General features: G+C 51.4%; 2 protein-coding genes across 2 annotated transcripts; one reads left to right on the top strand and one right to left on the bottom strand.

Annotated features, from left to right (window-relative positions):
• Positions 1-1,215: 1,215 nt before the first annotated feature.
• LOC136787147 (olfactory receptor 14C36-like) lies at positions 1,216-4,599 on the bottom strand. Its single transcript, XM_066984281.1, has 4 exons — positions 3,675-4,599; positions 2,923-3,373; positions 2,526-2,784; positions 1,216-1,329 (listed from the first exon to the last, which is right to left on the bottom strand). The coding sequence occupies exons 1-4, from the start codon at positions 4,597-4,599 to the stop codon at positions 1,216-1,218; spliced, it is 1,749 nt and encodes a 582-aa protein (XP_066840382.1).
• Positions 4,600-13,256: 8,657 nt separating this feature from the next.
• LOC136787146 (olfactory receptor 14C36-like) lies at positions 13,257-13,979 on the top strand. Its single transcript, XM_066984280.1, has one exon. It carries the CDS (start codon positions 13,257-13,259, stop codon positions 13,977-13,979), a length of 723 nt encoding a protein of 240 aa, XP_066840381.1.
• The last annotated feature ends 3,636 nt before the right edge of the window (positions 13,980-17,615 follow it).

Here is a 17,615-nt window from a genome sequence, read left to right as displayed (position 1 = left end):
GAACTTCTCCTGCAGTTACATCATTCTCTTATCACTACCTGAAGTTTATGGACTCAGCACCAAATGGCTCATTACAATTCAGTCATTTTCATCCAGTCTTCCAGACTTGTACAATTAATTAGTGAGGTTTCAAGAATGCAGTTTAAAGAGGAAGTTTTCAATGACCACTTCACTAAGAGCATTTTCCTTATTTAAGATCAGTTTCCATTAGTTTAGAGTTTTCAGAAGAACTGATAGCATCATTCTCTAGTTGTCATGGATCCAATGTGCCTCCTAAGGAGGTCTGTATAGGTGGAAAAGCAGTCCCTTGAAGTCCTAGACTGTATGGACAACCTTGCTGCTCAGCTCCCCATCCCCACCACTTCTCTCATCAGCCACCTGGGACTTGCATCACTTTTCCTTACACCAGACTTCTCCACTGAAGTCTGCAGCTGGAGGTTACAGCATCTTTTCACCAAGTCCCACCTCCTTTCCTCAGACAACTGGCTGCACACAGGCACAGTTTTTGAAGTCGTTGTTATTAACATTTAACCACAAACAAGCAAACCTCACAGTCCTCAACAGTGAGCCAAATCCAAGTTGCCTCCAGTGAGGTGCAACTTCCACAAGGGATGACTATACAAGAAATTTTTGACATGGGTAGGAAATGATGAATAGAAATGCAATTACAGAGTTGGCTGTAGGGATGATGAGATAGAAAACTGAAATATGGGCAAGCTTGAGATCCCTCAAGTTCTGAGAACCAACTGTGTAGGTGAGAGGTATCTGAATGATCAAAGAGTAAGGGGAGGGGAATCTGGAGAAGAATGGAAACTGCACATGTCCAGAGAGTCTGCTGGAAAGGTTACTTCCAACAATGTCTGTTTCATAAAGCCAGGTGGAAATACCTGAAAGACTGGGGAGATGAAGTGCGGTGCATAAGAGACAGAGTTCTGGCAATGCAAGTACAGGGGAAGATTGGTATTTTTTCTTTTGCTGTAATAAACATCCAAGAAAAAAAAGAAAAAAGATGTCATGGGACAATTCAAACATTGTATTAGAACTGTTCAATCATTTCAGCTGATTGAAGTGTGCTGATTGAAATGAAATGTTTGAAATGGTTTAAAAAAATGGAGGCAATACTCGGGCCTACAGCCATAAAATGACGATTTTCAGTCCTGCATGGAGCCCAGTTACCGTAAAACCATCCCTGCTCGGGACTGTTCGTGCTACCCTTCACTCCTGGCACAGAGCAAATCTGTGACATGTCGACCTCTCCTGCCTCTTAGAGGCCCAGATGATGTAGGCAATGGTATCTGAATTACCAAATGCGGGTGCAGGTATAGCAAACTAGGGATCAATGGGGGAAAATGTGATTGGTGAGCACTGGTAATTGAGCAGGGCACTGCATGTAAGAAAGGAAGGGATTAAAGTGTCTCGAGGAGGAAGAATCCTGTGGAAGAGGAGGGGAGAGGGATGCAAGGGGCCAGCTGCATGTGGATATGGGGCTGGTCAGGGCTGGTCTGCTCAGGCCCTGTTCCTGATCACTGTCCTGCCTTCTTATTCACCTCTGTTGCTGGCTATTTGCTGTGTGAGTGTGCTCACTCCTGGGTGTGTTGGGGGTGAATCATACAATCATGGAACCACATAGCCATGTGTGCGTCTGCACCCATGGGTAATTGCTGCTGGGGATGCGTGGAGCACTGGTGACCTTCAGAGCAGATCAGGCTGAGGTGGGGAATGGGGTGGGGCCAGGTGTGTTGCTCATGGCTCTGTGTGTGCTGCTGGTGGTGTGGTGGCTGTGAAGGTGCTGTTCCCTGTTGGAGTTGCTCTGTGTGTGGTCAGATGTATCCATGCCCTGTGTGTATTTGCCTGTGTGCACAAGAGTCTTGGAAATTTTGAGAGAATTTCTCCAGGTTCCTGATGAAAGAAGAAGCTTTCCTGGGTCTTAGGACTGAGGGACATTTTCTGATGCTCCCACAGACACAGAGATGGTGAAAGGGGTGTTAGCATGTTATCAATATGCTCCCTTTTCCTGTGGAGCATGCAAAGGCATCCAGCTATGGACAGGCCCAAGGAGAGGGTTCGTCCTTCCTGTGGTCACAGCTGCAGTCCGGTCCTTGGGGTGGACCCAAGCTGAGGACTTGCTGAGGACTTTTGGGCTCAGGTTCAGCACACAGACTGGGGGAGACTGTCTCACCGCCATGTGCCACAGCCAGAGGAACAGCAGCAAACTGCTATGGCTGCTGGGCCCTGTTTCCATCAGTCAAAGCCCTGACACAGGGCACAGGCATTGCTTTCGATGGCACCCAACTAGAAAGATGGTTGCATTAAGGGCTGGAGAATATAGGGCACCAGTTCTTCCCCAGCCACTTCCTAGGCTTGGTGAAGCACCAGGAAACCGTGGACTTGTGGCTCTGTATCGTAAGAAGCACAGAATCATAGAATTATTAAGGTTGGAAAAGACCTCCAAGATCATACGGTGCAACCATCCCCCTACCACCAATATCACCCACTAAACCAGATCCCTAAGTACTACATCCAACCTTTTCTTCTGCACAGCTTTCCAGCCAGTCTGCCCCAAGCCTGTAGCACTGCAGCGGGTTGTTGTGGTCACACGGCAGGACGCGGCACTTAGCCATGTTGAACCTCATCCCATTGGCCTCTGCCCATCGATCCAACTTGTCCAGGTCCCCTCGCAGAGCCTTCCTAACCTGCAGCAAATTGACACTTCCCCCCAACTTGTTGTCATCTGCAAACTTACTGAGGGTGCACTCAATTCCCTCATCCAAATCATCAATTAAGCTGTTAAAGAGGATGGGCCCCAACACCAACCCCTGTGGAACACCACTAGTGACCGGTCACCAGCTGGATTTCACTCCGTTCACCACTACTCTCTGCGCCCAGCCATCCAGCCAGATTTTAACTCAGCAAAGAGTGTACCTGTCCAAGCCATGGGCTGCCAACTTCTCCAGGAGAATGCTATGGGAGACCGTGTCAAAGGCCTTGCTGAAGTCTAGGTGGGCTGCATCAACATGATTTCCCTCATCCAGCACCCAAGTCACCCAGACATAGAAGGAGATGAGGTTGGTCAGGCAGGACTTGCCTTTCATGAACCCATGCTGACTGGGCCTGATCCCCAGGTTGTCCCACATACGTTGTGTGACTGCATTCAAGATGATCTGTTCCATCACCTTTCCTGGCGCCGAGGTGAGGCTGACAGGCCTGTAATTCCCCGGGTCCTCCTTACAAACCTTCTTGTAGATGGGCTTCACATTAGCAAGTCGCCAGGCATCTGGGACCTCTCTGGATGACCATGACCACTGACAGATGATGGAAAGAGTCTGATAGGTGATGGAAAGCGGCACAAGCTTTGGGAAAGCTTGGCAACAACCTTGAAAAAAGAGCCAAGGCTTCAGACAGTACACTGTGGAGATCCCATTTTATTTTGCAGATGCTATGGAAGAGTCAGCTCTGACCTTCTGTTAGACACATATTTACAGAGCCTCAAGAGCAAATAGAGCAGTGTCGATCCTCAGCAGAAGTAGGATGAAAAAGAAATATTACTCTAAGAGCATAATAAATGCAAATGATACCAAAGATAAGAATAACAATAATGATAATGAAAGAAGGACCAGGCCTGAGGGGAGGTACCAAGTTAAGTCATTTCTGGAAAAAGAGGGGAAATTTCTCACTATTCAGAAACATCCATGAAATCACTTTCCTAAAAGCCCACTTGAGCTCATGGTTCCTCATGCTGTATATGAGGGGGTTCAATGTTGGAAGTATCACCGAGTACAGAAGTGCCACCACCAGGTTCAGGGATGGGGAGGAGATGGAGGGGGGCTTCAGGTAAGCAAAAAAGCCAGTGCTGATAAACAGGGAGACCACAAACAGGTGGGGGAGGCAGGTGGAGAAGGCTTTGTGCCGGCCCTGCTCAGAGGGCATCCTCAGCACAGCCCTGAAAATCTGCACATAGGAAAAAACAATGAAAACAAAACAGCCAGATGCTAAACAGACACCAATCACAACTACCCAAAAACTCTTCAGGTAGGAGTGTGTGCAGGATATCTGCAGGATCTGGGGGATTTCACAGAAGAACTGGTCAATAGCATTGCCTTGGCAGAGGGGCAGGGAAAATGTATTGGCAGTGTGCAGCAGAGCATAGAGAACCCCACTGCCCCAGGCAGCTGCTGCCATCTGGGCACAAGCTCTGCTGCCCAGGAGGCTCCCGTAGTGCAGGGGCTTGCGGATGACAACGTAGCGGTCATAGGCCATGATGGTGAGAAGAGAATACTCTGCTGAAAACAAGAAGACAATCAGAAAGACCTGTGCAGCACAACCTGCATAGGAAATGGCCCTGGTGTCCCAGAGGGAATTGGCCATGGCTTTGGGGAGAGTGGTGGAGATGCAGCCCAGGTCTAGGAGGGCGAGGTTGAGGAGGAAGAAGTACATGGGGGTGTGGAGGCGGTCGCAGGCTACGGCGGTGAGGATGAGGCCGTTGCCCAGGAGGGCAGCCAGGTAGATGCCCAGGAAGAGCGCGAAGTGCAGGAGCTGCAGCTCCCGCGTGTCTGCGAATGCCAGCAGGAGGAACTCGCTGATGGAGCTGCTGTTGGACATCTGATGCCTCTTGGCCTTGGGGCCTGTCCAAAGACAAAAGCACATGGAGAACTTTGGGCAGACTTCTCTGAGAAAATCTCTGTCCTTTCAGCAACACCCTTCCTTTCTCACCCACCTCCACAAATACGCGCTTTCTCAGCAGCAGCTTCATTCTCCTTCCTGGCTGAAGCTCTGGTTTGTGCTGGCTGAGCACTGTTTGGAGCCACGGCCTCTGCCCATGAGCTCCATCGGACTCAGCACTGCTGTGCAGCAGCAGGTACCTGGGAAAGCTGGTGACCCATTCTGAAACTCATAGTTTCGTTCAGATGCAGTGTACCTGTAATACAGAGAGGCTGTTCAACATCCTCCAGCAGGATAACCCCAGGGACACCGCTGGATGTCCGTAAACCAGAGTGACCTGAACAGAGCCAGCTCATTTCCCAGCACTAGGCACTGCAGTGACCAGAGCCATTTTGGCTAGAGCCGGCTTGGGCACTTTGCTCCCAGGGATGCACCTCCAGAGCAGGAGTCACTATTCTGCTGTTTGAGCTCTATCTTTAAACCCACTGCCCAGGGAGTCTGAGGGGAATAGCAAGGGCAGGATGGATGGGAGGGGAAACAAAGAGAAAAGGTCCAGGGTTCCTAGTGAGGGAGGCAGGAAATGGAGTGAGAGATGGGCACTTGGGGGGGTTCTTTGTTCTGAGGGTCCTGCTGCCAAGGGGACAATGCAGCCTGAGATCCCATAGTTGTGGGGACAGAGGCTTTGCTGGATGGCAGTCTAGATAATGGAAGGTGTCAGCAGTGCAGGGATGGTGCTGAGGTGCCCAAATTCCCCTACCATGGAGTTTCTGTGAGCAGATTCCTCTGGCCTCAGTTCAGGTGTCCACAACATAGGCAGCTTAATGCGAATTACTGAGCCACAATAGCTCCTTAGTGGAGATGGAGGACAGGCAGGAGCTGTTCAGATGCAAACATCTGGTGAAATTTGAGGTAGATCCTCTGAGAGTCAGCTGGAGGCATATGTCCTTTGGGTAACTGAAATGGCAGCAGATGCCACATGTAGGACAACTGAACCTGTCCCTACTCCTTATGTGCAGGGCAGCCTGCAGAGGCTGTCAGCAGAGCAAAAGGAGTCATGTCACAAGGAGAGCTAAACCATTTTCTTCATCTTCTACATGCCCCATGGCTGTAATGGCTGTTGTGTCTCAGACATCTCCACAGGGCCTCAGCTCTCACCAGCAAGGTCTCCCTGCCCTTTGTGCCTTGAGGCAGGACTCTGCAGGGGTACAACAGGTGGTGGGTGGGGACAAAATCAGTGGTTACTTTGCAAACTACACCCTTAACAGTTCATGGGCCCTTAGGCCCTGCATCCACGGGTACAGGGAGAGTGTTCTGGCCTGGAGGTACTGGTTCCTTATGATCCCAGGAAGGGATCGGACAGCAGCATTCAGATACTGTAAGGGATCATTTAACTGCTCTTAGAGCTAAGACTGTAAGGAGAGAAGACTATAGATGACCTATTGAATTTGGTGTGACTTCATTCTAGACTCAGTACTCCACTGTTAGTTGCAGCTCTCCATTAGACATTTCACTGACCCTATGGGATTATTAAAGGATGAGCGAGTTTTGCTGATCAGTCCTTGGCTCTCCAGTAATGAAGCAGCATATATATGGTAATCAGGGAGTCTTGGATAGTGCCATATTGCCACTGGTGCACCATTTGGATTGCTACTGGCACTTCGACCCTGAGCAACCGCACAACAGAAAGTTACCATGAGAGACCAGGCAAGGTAGAAAAGTGTTTAATGTGCATAAATCACCATAAATCACCTCCAGCATGGCCAATTCCATCAGATACGGGCTGCCTCTCTCCCTGGTGGTCCATTTGCCTGGGTGACATACAACATCTTCCTTGAAGGGATACCTTTCCTTTACACCTGACAGGAGTTGCCTCAAGAGAGTGAGGATTTGTGCCCCCTTTCCAACTGCTTTGTCAATGCCCCCTTCCCTGGGGAGGGATCCCAGCTGCTTGTCTTCCCTGTCCTCTAATTCCAGGCTACTGGCCCTGTTATCCCAGTATCAGATCAGCCAGGTGACAATGTGCTGGCCTACATGATGGCTGAAATCTTTTCGCACATCTCACAGCTCCCCAGGGAATAGTGATCAGGTGCCTACTGATGATTTTATGATATCTCACTCTTCATCCACGTGTTCCTCTGATGGCCCTACTTGGGAGTAGCCTCCCTCATCTTCTTCTTCATCCTTCCCTCTATGAGTAGGAGCTTCTTTCCTTGCTAAACAAGCTGATTTTGTTTTTTTCTCACGTATACGTATGACTGATACAGGCACAGGTTGGTTCTGTGGCCCAGTCGCAGGGCTTGGAGTTGTGTAGATTGCAACTCAGTAAGCAAAGGCCAAGCCCCAGCACATTGCAGTGATTTCTGTCTCTTTGGAATTGCCAGGGTGATGACAGTCCTTTTTCAAGCATTCTGTGATTTTTTTTTTAGGATTCTGCACTTGTTCATGGGTGAAGTAAGAAAGCATTGCAGGTGCCTACAATTCTAGGTGCCTGCCCATATCCTCCCACATTCCCTGCCACTCATAATTATCCTGCCTCAAGGCACATCCCTGTGTGGCATTCCAGAAATAGGTTACCCTAACCTTAAACAAAACCTGAAACACATTCAGGAGAAATAAGAATAAGAAGTTGGTTTGAACATCCCAAGGGTATTCAGAGTTTTGAAGAGGTGTTGTAAGTAGCCTGGAGGAGAAAGGGGGAGGTGAAGGAGAAAGGGAAAGGGAAGAAGTGGGGAGAAGAAGTGTCCCCCCTCATCCCTCCCATAGATTGTCTCCCCGAGGAGAAAAGGTAAAGACTGTTAATTATGAATAATTTCTGGGAGATGGTTCCTCAAGTATGGAGGTGACAGCAATGCTGAGTACAACTACCAGATTAGTCTCATGACCAGCAATTTCATCATAACATAAGGTAGCGTTACCCAGTAGAGTAAACTAATAACCATAAACCAGCCCCCAGAAAGCCCCCAGCACAACAGGGAATACACCAAGTACGTAATGTGCTATCTAACAGAATTCTGAGGCGAAACACAACTACTACACTGAGATTAAAAAATAAATAAAAAAATACACCTTGTGGTCAGCAGCTATGAAGCAGATATAATGCTTGTAACCATTTTATTTTAACATGATCTGGTCATATCTGTTATTATCTCAACCCTTTGGGCCCCACGCAAGACCCATTCAGGAAGGAGGGCATCCCACAGGAGAGACCCAGAGAGGGCAGAGATGGATTGTCAAGGAGCGGTGGAGACAAGTGTCATGGACTGACTGCAATCCCCATTCCCCTGCACCACTCAGGGGAAGGTGTTACAAGAGGCTGGATGGGGAGAATGGTGTTTTTAGTTTGCTTGTGGTTCCTGATGGTTGTAGTCCACTGGTAATAGGCAATAAATTCTATTAATCTGCCTATGCTAAGTCTGTCTTGTCCGTGATGATAATTGGTGCCCATGATGGTATTTGGTGGGTGACCTCATGCTCTGCCTCAACCCCTGAGGTCTTTTCATCGTATTTTCTCCCCCTTTTCCTTGTAGAATCATAGAATCATAGAATATCCTGAGTTGGAAGGGACCCATAAGGATCATCAAGTCCAACTCCTGGCACCGCACAGGTCTGCCCAAAAGTGTAGACCATGTGACTAAGTGCACAGTCCAATCTCTTCTTAAATTCCGACAGGCTTGGTGCAGTGACTAGTTCACTGGGGAGCCTGTTCCAGTGTGTGACCACCCTCTCGGTGAAGAACCTCTTCCCGATGTCCAGCCTAAACTTCCCCTGCCTCAGCTTCACACCGTTCCCACAGGTGCTGTAGGTTGGAAGTGAAAGAGCAGTTGCCGTGGAGTTCACCTGCGTAGCTGGATAACACCACCACAGTAATGGAACATGGAAAGGGTTCAGCACGAGGACTGTGGCCACCCAGGGATGGCATCTGAGCATCCAGGACATGCTCTGCCAGCCTGGCTGCACAGAAGAGAAGGAACAGAGGTTCCCCTGAAGGACAGCAGTAGAAGAGGAAGGCTTGATTTCCAACACAGGCATTTCTGGCACATCCCTGAGAGGCCTGGGGGAGCTGCAGGCCACACCAGTCTCTCGGACACCAGAGGTCTTTCCTCCCAGAGACAGATCTCAAAGAGGCACTAGCTCCCAGGGAAACCTGGCCCTGGATTGTCCCCATCGGGAGAAGTCTGAGCCATGCCCAGAGGAGCCCCGGGGATAAGGGCAGCCCTAGCATCAGGACCCAGGAATCCTGACTGCCACATTGTCCCCTGAGCCGAGAAGGACCCTCAGGCAGGGCTCTTGCAGCAGCCATCAGCCCTATCCAGCCTCCTCCCAAAGCCCTGGACTTGGAGCTCTGGACAGCTGACAGCCCCTGGGACACCCCTTGGGAAGGGGCTCCTGACACCCTCACCTTTGGGGGAGAGCTGCAGGAGCACTGGAAACAGGGAAGTAAGGTCAGAGGTGATGGTCACCCTCCAGCAGCCCTCCAGGCAGAGGTGGTACACGAGGGAATGGCAAACGTAATCGTTGTTGATCATCCCCACCTGTCTCTTCTGAAGAATCTGCACCCATCCAGCACAGCCCCCCAAGCTGAGGGACCTGTCCCCCCACACCTCAGCAGCTCTTCCATCCCTGTCCCAGCCCTGTGTCAGCAGGCGGGGATCCAGCTCCTCCTGCCTGTGCCCCACGCTGAGGGTATTGGGGCACATCTGGGCTGCAGCACCTCAGCTGTGGCACAAGGGCCAAACTCAGCCTTGTCCCAGATCTTGTGCCCAAGCCTGGGCATGCAGAGGCTTTCCTTCACAGCAGAGACATGCTGCCTTGGATGGCAGATGGCCATGGGAAGATGAAATGAGGGGCCCGAAGCAGATCACGCCCTGGTGTTCCTGAGGCCAGAAGGCAACAGGCCTGGGCTGTGGCGCCCTGACAGCAGAGGGCCTTTTGTGGTGTTGGTGCAGCCCTGAGGGCCAGTGCTGGAGCTGGGGCTGATCTCCAGGCAGGAAAAGGGGCTGCTGCCAAAGTCCTTGGCTATGGGCGTCCTGTGATCCATGGACACGGAAAAAAATCACTGGGCTGTGTCTTGACTGAGTAAAGGATGGGGGTAAGAAGCAGCAGCAGTGTTTGCAAACACAAGTGGAAACCCCGGTGTGATGTGCCTCATATCCATGCACTGCCTGCCTCTACTGGATGGAGGAGGGACAGACCTAGGCTTGCTGCAGCCCTGAGAAGCGGCCACTTGCTCATAAGCAGCAGATCTGTCGGAGATGCCATCGGGGTTCCCGTTAAGTACCAGCCATGAATGGCCAGAGCTGTCCCGTGGGTCTTGTGCTGCCCATGTCAGCTGCATGCTCCATTGGTGCTGGGCAGCGTTGGCATCTCAGGTAGCACTGCAGGCCTGGAATTGGCTATTACATGGAGCAGCTGCCCTGAATGAGGTTAGGCAATGTAGGGATGTCCGTGAGACAAGTGCCGTTATAGCCACTGGAGATGGAGGGAAAACTAAATGGAGAAGAGGGAGAGAGACTCAGGTCTCCCTGTGGCACAGTTCTCCATGGGTCAGGTGCCCTGAGCCTACTGAGGAGGGACAGGTTTAGTTGTCCTAAATGTGTGCATTTGCTGTCGCTTCAGCTGGCCAAAGGCATTCCCCACCAGCCTCCAAGGGGATGCCCCCAGGTGCTGCCCTGTCCCTCAGGGTTCCTCCATGAGAGCTTGCAGATACCTGCATGTCCCTCTGCACCCTGACATGTCACCAAGTGTTTGCAGCCCCCTGATTTCCTCCATCTCCATTAATGATGCTGGAGCTGAGAAAAGGAGCTCACCTTCAGGTGCCCATGTGGTGTACATTAACGGGAGGGCAGAGGAATCCCAGTTCCTGTGGGTCTGAGGCAGGCATGGGTGTGAGCTGAGCTCCCTTTTGGTCCCAGTCCTAAAAAGCTCCTGGCAAGCGGGCAGCGCTGCAGAGAAGCCAGCTCTGCCCAGGAGCAGCTCCTGTGCCCAGCGCAGCAGGGCTGGGGGCACTGCCTGCAGAGACACAGTGGGTAAAGGCAGGCAGAAGTGGCAGGATGCACAGAGCTCGCTGGGGGAGAACACTTGCCAGCCCTGACCCCGGTAAGTCTCTGGCTGGAGGGCAATGCAGCCGCAGCTCCTGGAGGAAGGAGAAGCCGCGGGTGCAGGCAGGGGTGCCCAGGGCTGTGGTGCAGAGCAGGGTCCCTGCTGTGCCCCAGGGGCTGTGTGCCGGGGCAGGGCCTCTGCCGCCTGCCAGGCTCAGCACTCAGCCTGCGCGGGGAGCTGCCCAGGGCGCTGCGGGGAGAAGCTGCGGGTGGAAGGAGCCCCCCCGGCAGGGCAGGGTCCTGCTGCTGGCGGGAGGCTGCTGCCTGGGGCAGCCTGCTCACGGCTCCAAAGCACCCAGTATCATTTCCCAGGCAATTTTTTTTGCACAAGAATGATCAAAGAAGGGATTTTCTGCCCTCTTTTTAGTTACCTACTCTGCTGGACAGGGAGGGGAATTAAGGAGACACGGAAAAGGAGCTGTCCAGCGTGAGCACGTTGCTGAGACTCCTGAGCTGTTAACTTTGATGATCAGTGGGTTTGTGAGCAGCCCCAAAACTGCCTTCAGCCTCTCCTCTTCCTATCAAAAGCTACAGTATCAACTTTGCTGAACCCAGCAGGGCTTTCTGACAGGTCCTTTTCCACCTACAAAGACGCACATCCAGCTAGCCAGTGTCCTGTATACAGGTAGGTTTCTGAAGGGCAAAGATTACTGCATAGAGTTTGGGGTGGTGTGAGAAAAAAACCAATAATCTTCTCAGACAGGATCTTCTGTGAAGCTATTTTATTCGTGATTGCAATGGCGAGTGTCCTGCAGGCAGGAGAGCCCAGCAAAAGTATATCATAACCCCGTATTTCCTATTACCCAACACTTGATTCCTCCCGTTTCCTCATTGGCTGAGTACAAGTTCACAAACTATTCGATGCTTATTACTATACCATATATGTAGAATTTGATTTGACCAGCTGTTAATTTCTCCTTTTCATTTTTTATTTCCTTCTTCTCTCATGACTAGAGGGTGCATGATTTTTTGTTTTTACTGATTCTGCATGGATCATCCTGTTTTTCTTAGCTATCCTAGTTTTGGGAGAGTGGGACCTTTCCTTTATCTGCATATCATACTCCCCACTTCCATGTCACTGTCATGCCTGCACAATCACTTTTGAATATGCAAGGTTAGTGGAATTTTCCACTGCAAAAACACATTCTACTGCAAAAACACAAGATTGTTTCTCACACTGCGGTTGTGAGCAGAAACAGGAAGAAGACGTGAGACAGGGAAAGAGCTCCTGGAAGTAAAAGCTTCAGGGATATGATCGAGGAATGAGTGGAAGGTAAATCAGAAATCTTGTCGGAGGGAGAATTCATCACAAAACTCCATATTTTTTCATTCAGTGCAGACCGCTTCCCCTGTGCAAGCCCCCTTCTGTCCGGCTAAGAAAAGCCTCTGCCCTCACAGCCTTTAGAGCTGTGAGCTGCCCTGCAGGATGCAAATCTTTCCCATCGTCTGCTTGCATGATCCAGAAGCCTTGTATAGTAGAGGAGATGCTACACGCAAGGACATGCTGTTGCGCTGGAGAAATGAATGTTAGGTGTCCTTGGCTAGAGGTGTGGTGCTGAAACCTTGCTCAGGTACCTTCAAAAGGGCTGGGCACTTAGGGATTGGCAGTGGCCTCCTCTGCTCTCAGCAGAGTCTGGCTTCTTTTCAAGTGTAATATGAATGTTATTGCCCTTGGTGCCCAAAATCTGCAAGTGCCGGGCAGCTGGGAACAAGCCCAGCCAGCTCCCTTCACTCTGCACCAAGCCACAGTGAATCCCTTTGCCTCTCAGGTCTCACAGCCATTCACTCTGAGTTAAGCAGAAAATCTCAGGATTTCTGACTTCAGAGGACACTGTTGGGGCATGATGAAGGGGATGAGGGTGTGTAGAATAAAAGTGGCCCTAAAGCACTTTTCTGCAAGCTACATTCTGTAGCTCTGGGAATGCAGATGCAGACATGCCCTTCTGGGTAAGAAATGATTTCATTTGACAAAATCTGAAAATAAAACCTTGTCCTGCTGCCATGGTCCTGTACACTCACTGTGCTGGGTCAGGACTGATTCCCTTGAGAGCCCAGGAGCAGAGGCCCTTGCTCCTCATTGCACACTGAACCTTAAAAAATGAAGCTCGTATCAGGGAGCTGGATGAAAGATTCCAATAGAGAAAGAAAAAGCATGGCAGTATGGCTGGGGGAATGGCATAGGCTTCACTCAGAAAAGCCTGTCCTAACATATCATTGTCTTTCCCTTCCTGTGCAGATCCCCGTACCTAGAGGCAGCACCAGATGTCCAACAGCAGCTCCATCAGCGAGTTCCTCCTCCTGCCATTCGCAGACACGCAGGAGCTGCAGCTCCTGCACTTTGCGCTCTTCCTGGCCATCTACCTGGCTGCCCTCCTGGGCAACGGCCTCATCCTCACCGCCGTAGCCTGCGACCACCGCCTCCACACCCCCATGTACTTCTTCCTCCTCAACCTCGCCCTCCTCGACCTGGGCTGCATCTCCACCACTCTGCCCAAAGCCATGGCCAATTCCCTCTGGGACACCAGGGCCATTTCCTATACAGGATGTGCTGCGCAGGTCTTTCTGATTGTCTTCTTGTTTTCAGCAGAGTATTCTCTTCTCACCATCATGTCCTACGACCGCTACGTTGCCATCTGCAAGCCCCTGCACTATGGGAGCCTCCTGGGCAGCAGGGCTTGTGCCCAGATGGCAGCAGCTGCCTGGGGCAGTGGGTTGCTCAATGCTCTGCTGCTCACTGGCAATACATTTTCCCTGCCCCTCTGCCAAGGCAATGCTGTGGACCAGTTCTTCTGTGAAATCCCTCAGATCCTCAAGCTCTCCTGCTCACATTCCTATAGCAGGGATCTTAGAGTTCTCACATTTAGTAGTTTTCTCTTTTTGGGGTGTTTTGTGTTCATTGTGCTGTCCTATGTGCATATCTTCAAGACTGTGCTGAGGATGTCCTCTGAGCAGGGACAGCACAAGGCCTTTTCCACGTGCCTCCCTCACCTGGCTGTGGTCTCCCTCTTTATCAGCACGGCCATGTTTTCCTACCTGAAGCCCCCCTCCATCTCCTCCACATACCTTCATCTGGTAGTGGCAGTTCTGTATTCGGTTGTACCTCCAGCATTGAACCCCTTCATCTATAGCATGAGAAACAAGGAACTCAAGGGTTCATTTAGGCAAATGATTTTGCGGATGTTTCTGAATAATGATAAATTTTCCCTCTTTTTCCGTAAATAACCTCCTCGGTCATCTCCTCGCAGGTCTGCTCCTTGTTTTATTATGATTATTGTTATTGTTATTTTCCATGTCATTAACATTTATTATGTTTTCAGGTAAATGTTTGCAGTCCGTCGAATTCTACTGAGGAAGGAAACCACAGTGTTTACACTTCAGACTAGAAGTGTATGTCTTACAGTAGGTTAGCACTGACTCTTAGCATCTGTGAAATAAAACAGGATTTCCACAATGAAGTGCCTGAAGACTTGGCTCTTCTTTCAAGGAGGTGCCAAGAACATAGCTGAGGAGCTGCACCCCAAAAACCTCTTGCTCTATTGACTGGGGTGAAAAACAGCTCATTGCCAAACCGTGTGGAGTGAGACACCAAGGGTAGGATTTAAGAGTAACCTGTTGGGTGTCTGATGACAGTGGAGATGGTGAACGGTCACTGAGGTACATCTCCATAGCTGTCCCACATGTGGCAGGGAAGAGGACGTCCTCCAGGAGAGCAACGTGGAGCTGCCTGGAGAGTCCAGGGGTTCTCCATTGGCAGCACGTGCCAAGGGTGGGCAGTGCCTGGAGCCCCACAGAGTGAGAGATCACCCAAGGTGGAGTCACCCACACAGGTGGACGACCAAATTTAGATGCATGGTGGTGCAGCCCCACCTCTCTGGGCCACTCTGTAATCTCAGGCTTGCCATTGTTACAACTGCAGTGAGTTGGGATGATTAGGCACTCCCTATCTGCACCTGGAAGTCCTGGATACCCAAACTGACCAATCTTGAAGGTACTGGAGTAGTACAGTTGGTGGGCAACACCAGAGTTACCCAACCTGAATTGGGGCCAGGTTGTGGCCAGGCCAGGTATGCGTGTGGTCGGCTGTGTCCATGCCTTGTGTGCACATCTCTGTGTGCGTATGTGATGGTGTGTTTGTGTCTGCCTGTGTGTGTGTGTATTTGCCAGTGTGCACCACAGTGTTGAGACTTCTGAGGCAACTTCTCCAGGTTCCTTATGCAAGAAGAAGCTGGGCTGGATCTTCGGACTGAGGGACGTTCTTTGAGGGCACCACAGACACAGAGAAGGTGAAAGGGGTGTTAGCATGTTATCAAGATGCTCCCTTTTCCTGTGCAGCATGCTAAGGCATCCAGTCATGGACAGAGCCAAGGAGAGGGCTCGTCCTTCCTGTGGTCGCAGCTGCATTTCAGTCACAGAATCACAGAATCACAGAATGGCCGAGGTTGGAAGGGACCTCTGAAGATCATCTAGTCTAATCGCCCTGCCAAGCAGGATCACCTAGTGCGTGTTGCACAGTATGGCATCCAGACAGGTTTTGAATATCTCCAGAGAAGACTCCACCACCTCTCTGGGCAACCTATTCCAGTGCTCTGTCACCCTTACAGTAAAGAAATGTTTTCTCATATTCAGCCGGAACTTCCTCTGTGTCAGTTTGTGCCTCCTGCCTCTTGTCGTGTTGCTGGGCACCGCTGAAAAGAGTCCGGCCCTATCCTCTGGACACCCTTCCCTCAGATAATTGTACACATTGGTTAAGATTCCCTCTCAGTCTTCTCTTTTCCAGGCTAAAGAGTTCCCTCAGCCTGTCCTAGTACGACAGGTGCTCCAATTCCTCTAATCGTCTTCATAGACCTCCTCTGGACTTCCATGTCCCTCTTTTACTGGGGGAGCCCAGAAATGGACACACTATTCCAGGCGTGGCCTCACGAGGACTGAGTAATAATTGGTGCCTGTAACAATGCACGGAGGATGATCTCATGTTCTTATCTCAACCCTCAGGCTCTTTTCATCATATTTTCTCCCCCTTTTCCTTGTATGTGGGGATACGAAAGAGCGGTTGTGGTGGAGTTCAGATGCATAGCAGGATAAAACCACCCCAGTGGGGACATGGAAAGGGTTCAGCACCAGGACTGTGGCCATCCAGGGATGGCATCTGAGCATCCACGACATGCTCTGCCAGCCTGGTGGCACCGAAGGGAATGTAAAGAGGTTCCCCTGAAGGAGACAAGTAGAAGGGGAAGGCTTGATTTCCCAACTCAGGCATTTCTGGCACATTCCTGAGAGGCCTGTGGGAGCTGCAGGCCACACCAGTCTCTGGGACACTGGACGTCTTTCCTCCCAGAAATAGATCCCAAAGAGGCACTAGCTCCCAGGGGAACCTGGTCTTGCGTTGCCCCCCATCACAAGGAGTCTGAGCCATGCCCAGAGGAGCCCTGAGGCTCAGGACAGCCCTAGCATCAGGACCAAGGAATCCTGACTGCCACATTGTCCCCTGAGTCTAGAGGGACACTCAGGCAAGGCTCTTGCAGCAGCCACCAACCATGTCCACTCTCCCCCCAAAGCCCAGGACTTGCAGCTTTGGACAGCTGACAGCCCCTCGGCCACCCCTTGGGAAGGGGCTCCTGACACCCTCACCTTTGGAGGAGAGCTGCAGGAGCACTGGGAACATGGAAGTCATGTCGGAGGTGATGGTCACCCTCCAGCATCCCTCCATCTCGCTTGCTGCTGGCCCTCAGCTCAGGACAAGGGATGCCCACCCTGGCTCCTCAACCACAGCTCCTCTGCAAGGTGCCCCTGCTCCTCCACCTGTCAGTGAGGGTCGCCCAGTGCAACCTTGCTGCCTGCTGACCCCACTCCTGGCCACAGAAGGACAGCGGTGGGGAGCACCCAAGCAGTGCCCAGCAGGGACCAGGCCTTGCAGGGAAGTGCCGGCACTGCCGCTGCTCCAGTGAAGATATCCTGGTGATGCAGTGCATCCCCCTGTGACATCAGCATGTGTCATTTGGAGGCCTGGGAGGTCAGCAGCATGGAGATGGCACAGCTCAGGAGAGAGACGAGAGATTTCCCTTTTCTGTCATGAGAAACAGTCAACTCCCTTCTGCCCAGTTCTTTTCCACAGGATCCTGACAAATCCATCAGGAACATCTCCAAATGGTGACAAAGGCCATTGAATATAGGAAGTGGAGTGCTGGAGGAATCACCACTGTGTTCCTGCACCACTATGCCTCTTGTTTGGAGCCCTTCCAGGAAGGTGGGGTTTTCACTTTCTCCTTGGCCTGGGCTTTTTTCAAAAGATGGGAGCGAAGACACCTGGGATGCAGCAGCCCCTCACTGTGCCTGAACTCCTCTTCTGCATGAATCTGGGCTCTCTCTTACAGCCTGACCAAGTCTCTCATTTCAGGAGACCTGTGACATGCTGAAGGCAGGACTACCGTCCCTGACTGTACTGCACAGAGATACACGTGGTCCTGTGTCAGCTGGACTACGCTGCAAGCGAACCCTGCTGGATCATGTGGAGCTGATCATGGTGTCCTGGCCATTAGCTGCCATGTCTGCAACCAGAGCCCCAGAAGAGGAGAGGCGCATCTCTGCGGACATGCTCCCCTTTCCTCTTGCATGACAGAGGGGATGCCAGTGACTGCCCAGCAGTGCCCATCCCTGGGGGCTGTGCACAGCCGGGTGAGGCTCTCGGCGGGGGGGGGGGTTTCTCTGCCTCTTTGTCTTCCTCAGAGTGAGCACCGTGATATTTCCCCACATTTCTCCACCCATTCATGCTGCTCCTGCTATTGTGTTTAGGCTCTCTAGGGATGGGGGTTTCAGGTGCAGTTCCAAAAATGACCCTGAACATCCTGCCACAGATGTGTC

The sequence above is a fragment of the Anser cygnoides genome, chromosome 28 (assembly GCF_040182565.1).
Source record: "Anser cygnoides isolate HZ-2024a breed goose chromosome 28, Taihu_goose_T2T_genome, whole genome shotgun sequence".
Classification (NCBI taxonomy): domain Eukaryota; kingdom Metazoa; phylum Chordata; class Aves; order Anseriformes; family Anatidae; genus Anser; species Anser cygnoides.
This window is presented reverse-complemented; position numbering and strand designations above follow the sequence as displayed.

Coding starts and splice junctions, on each gene's coding strand:
- LOC136787147 (XM_066984281.1), bottom strand. CDS start 4,599: ATGTCCAACAGCAGCTCCATCAGCGAGTTCCTCCTGCTGGCATTCGCA. Junction 3,374..3,674: donor TTCATGGATGTTTCTGAATA/GTGAGAAATTTC, acceptor TCTTTTTTCAAG/GTTGTTGCCAAGCTTTCCCA. Junction 2,785..2,922: donor GCAGCCCATGGCTTGGACAG/GTACACTCTTTG, acceptor CCTCTTTAACAG/CTTAATTGATGATTTGGATG.
- LOC136787146 (XM_066984280.1), top strand. CDS start 13,257: ATGGCCAATTCCCTCTGGGACACCAGGGCCATTTCCTATACAGGATGT.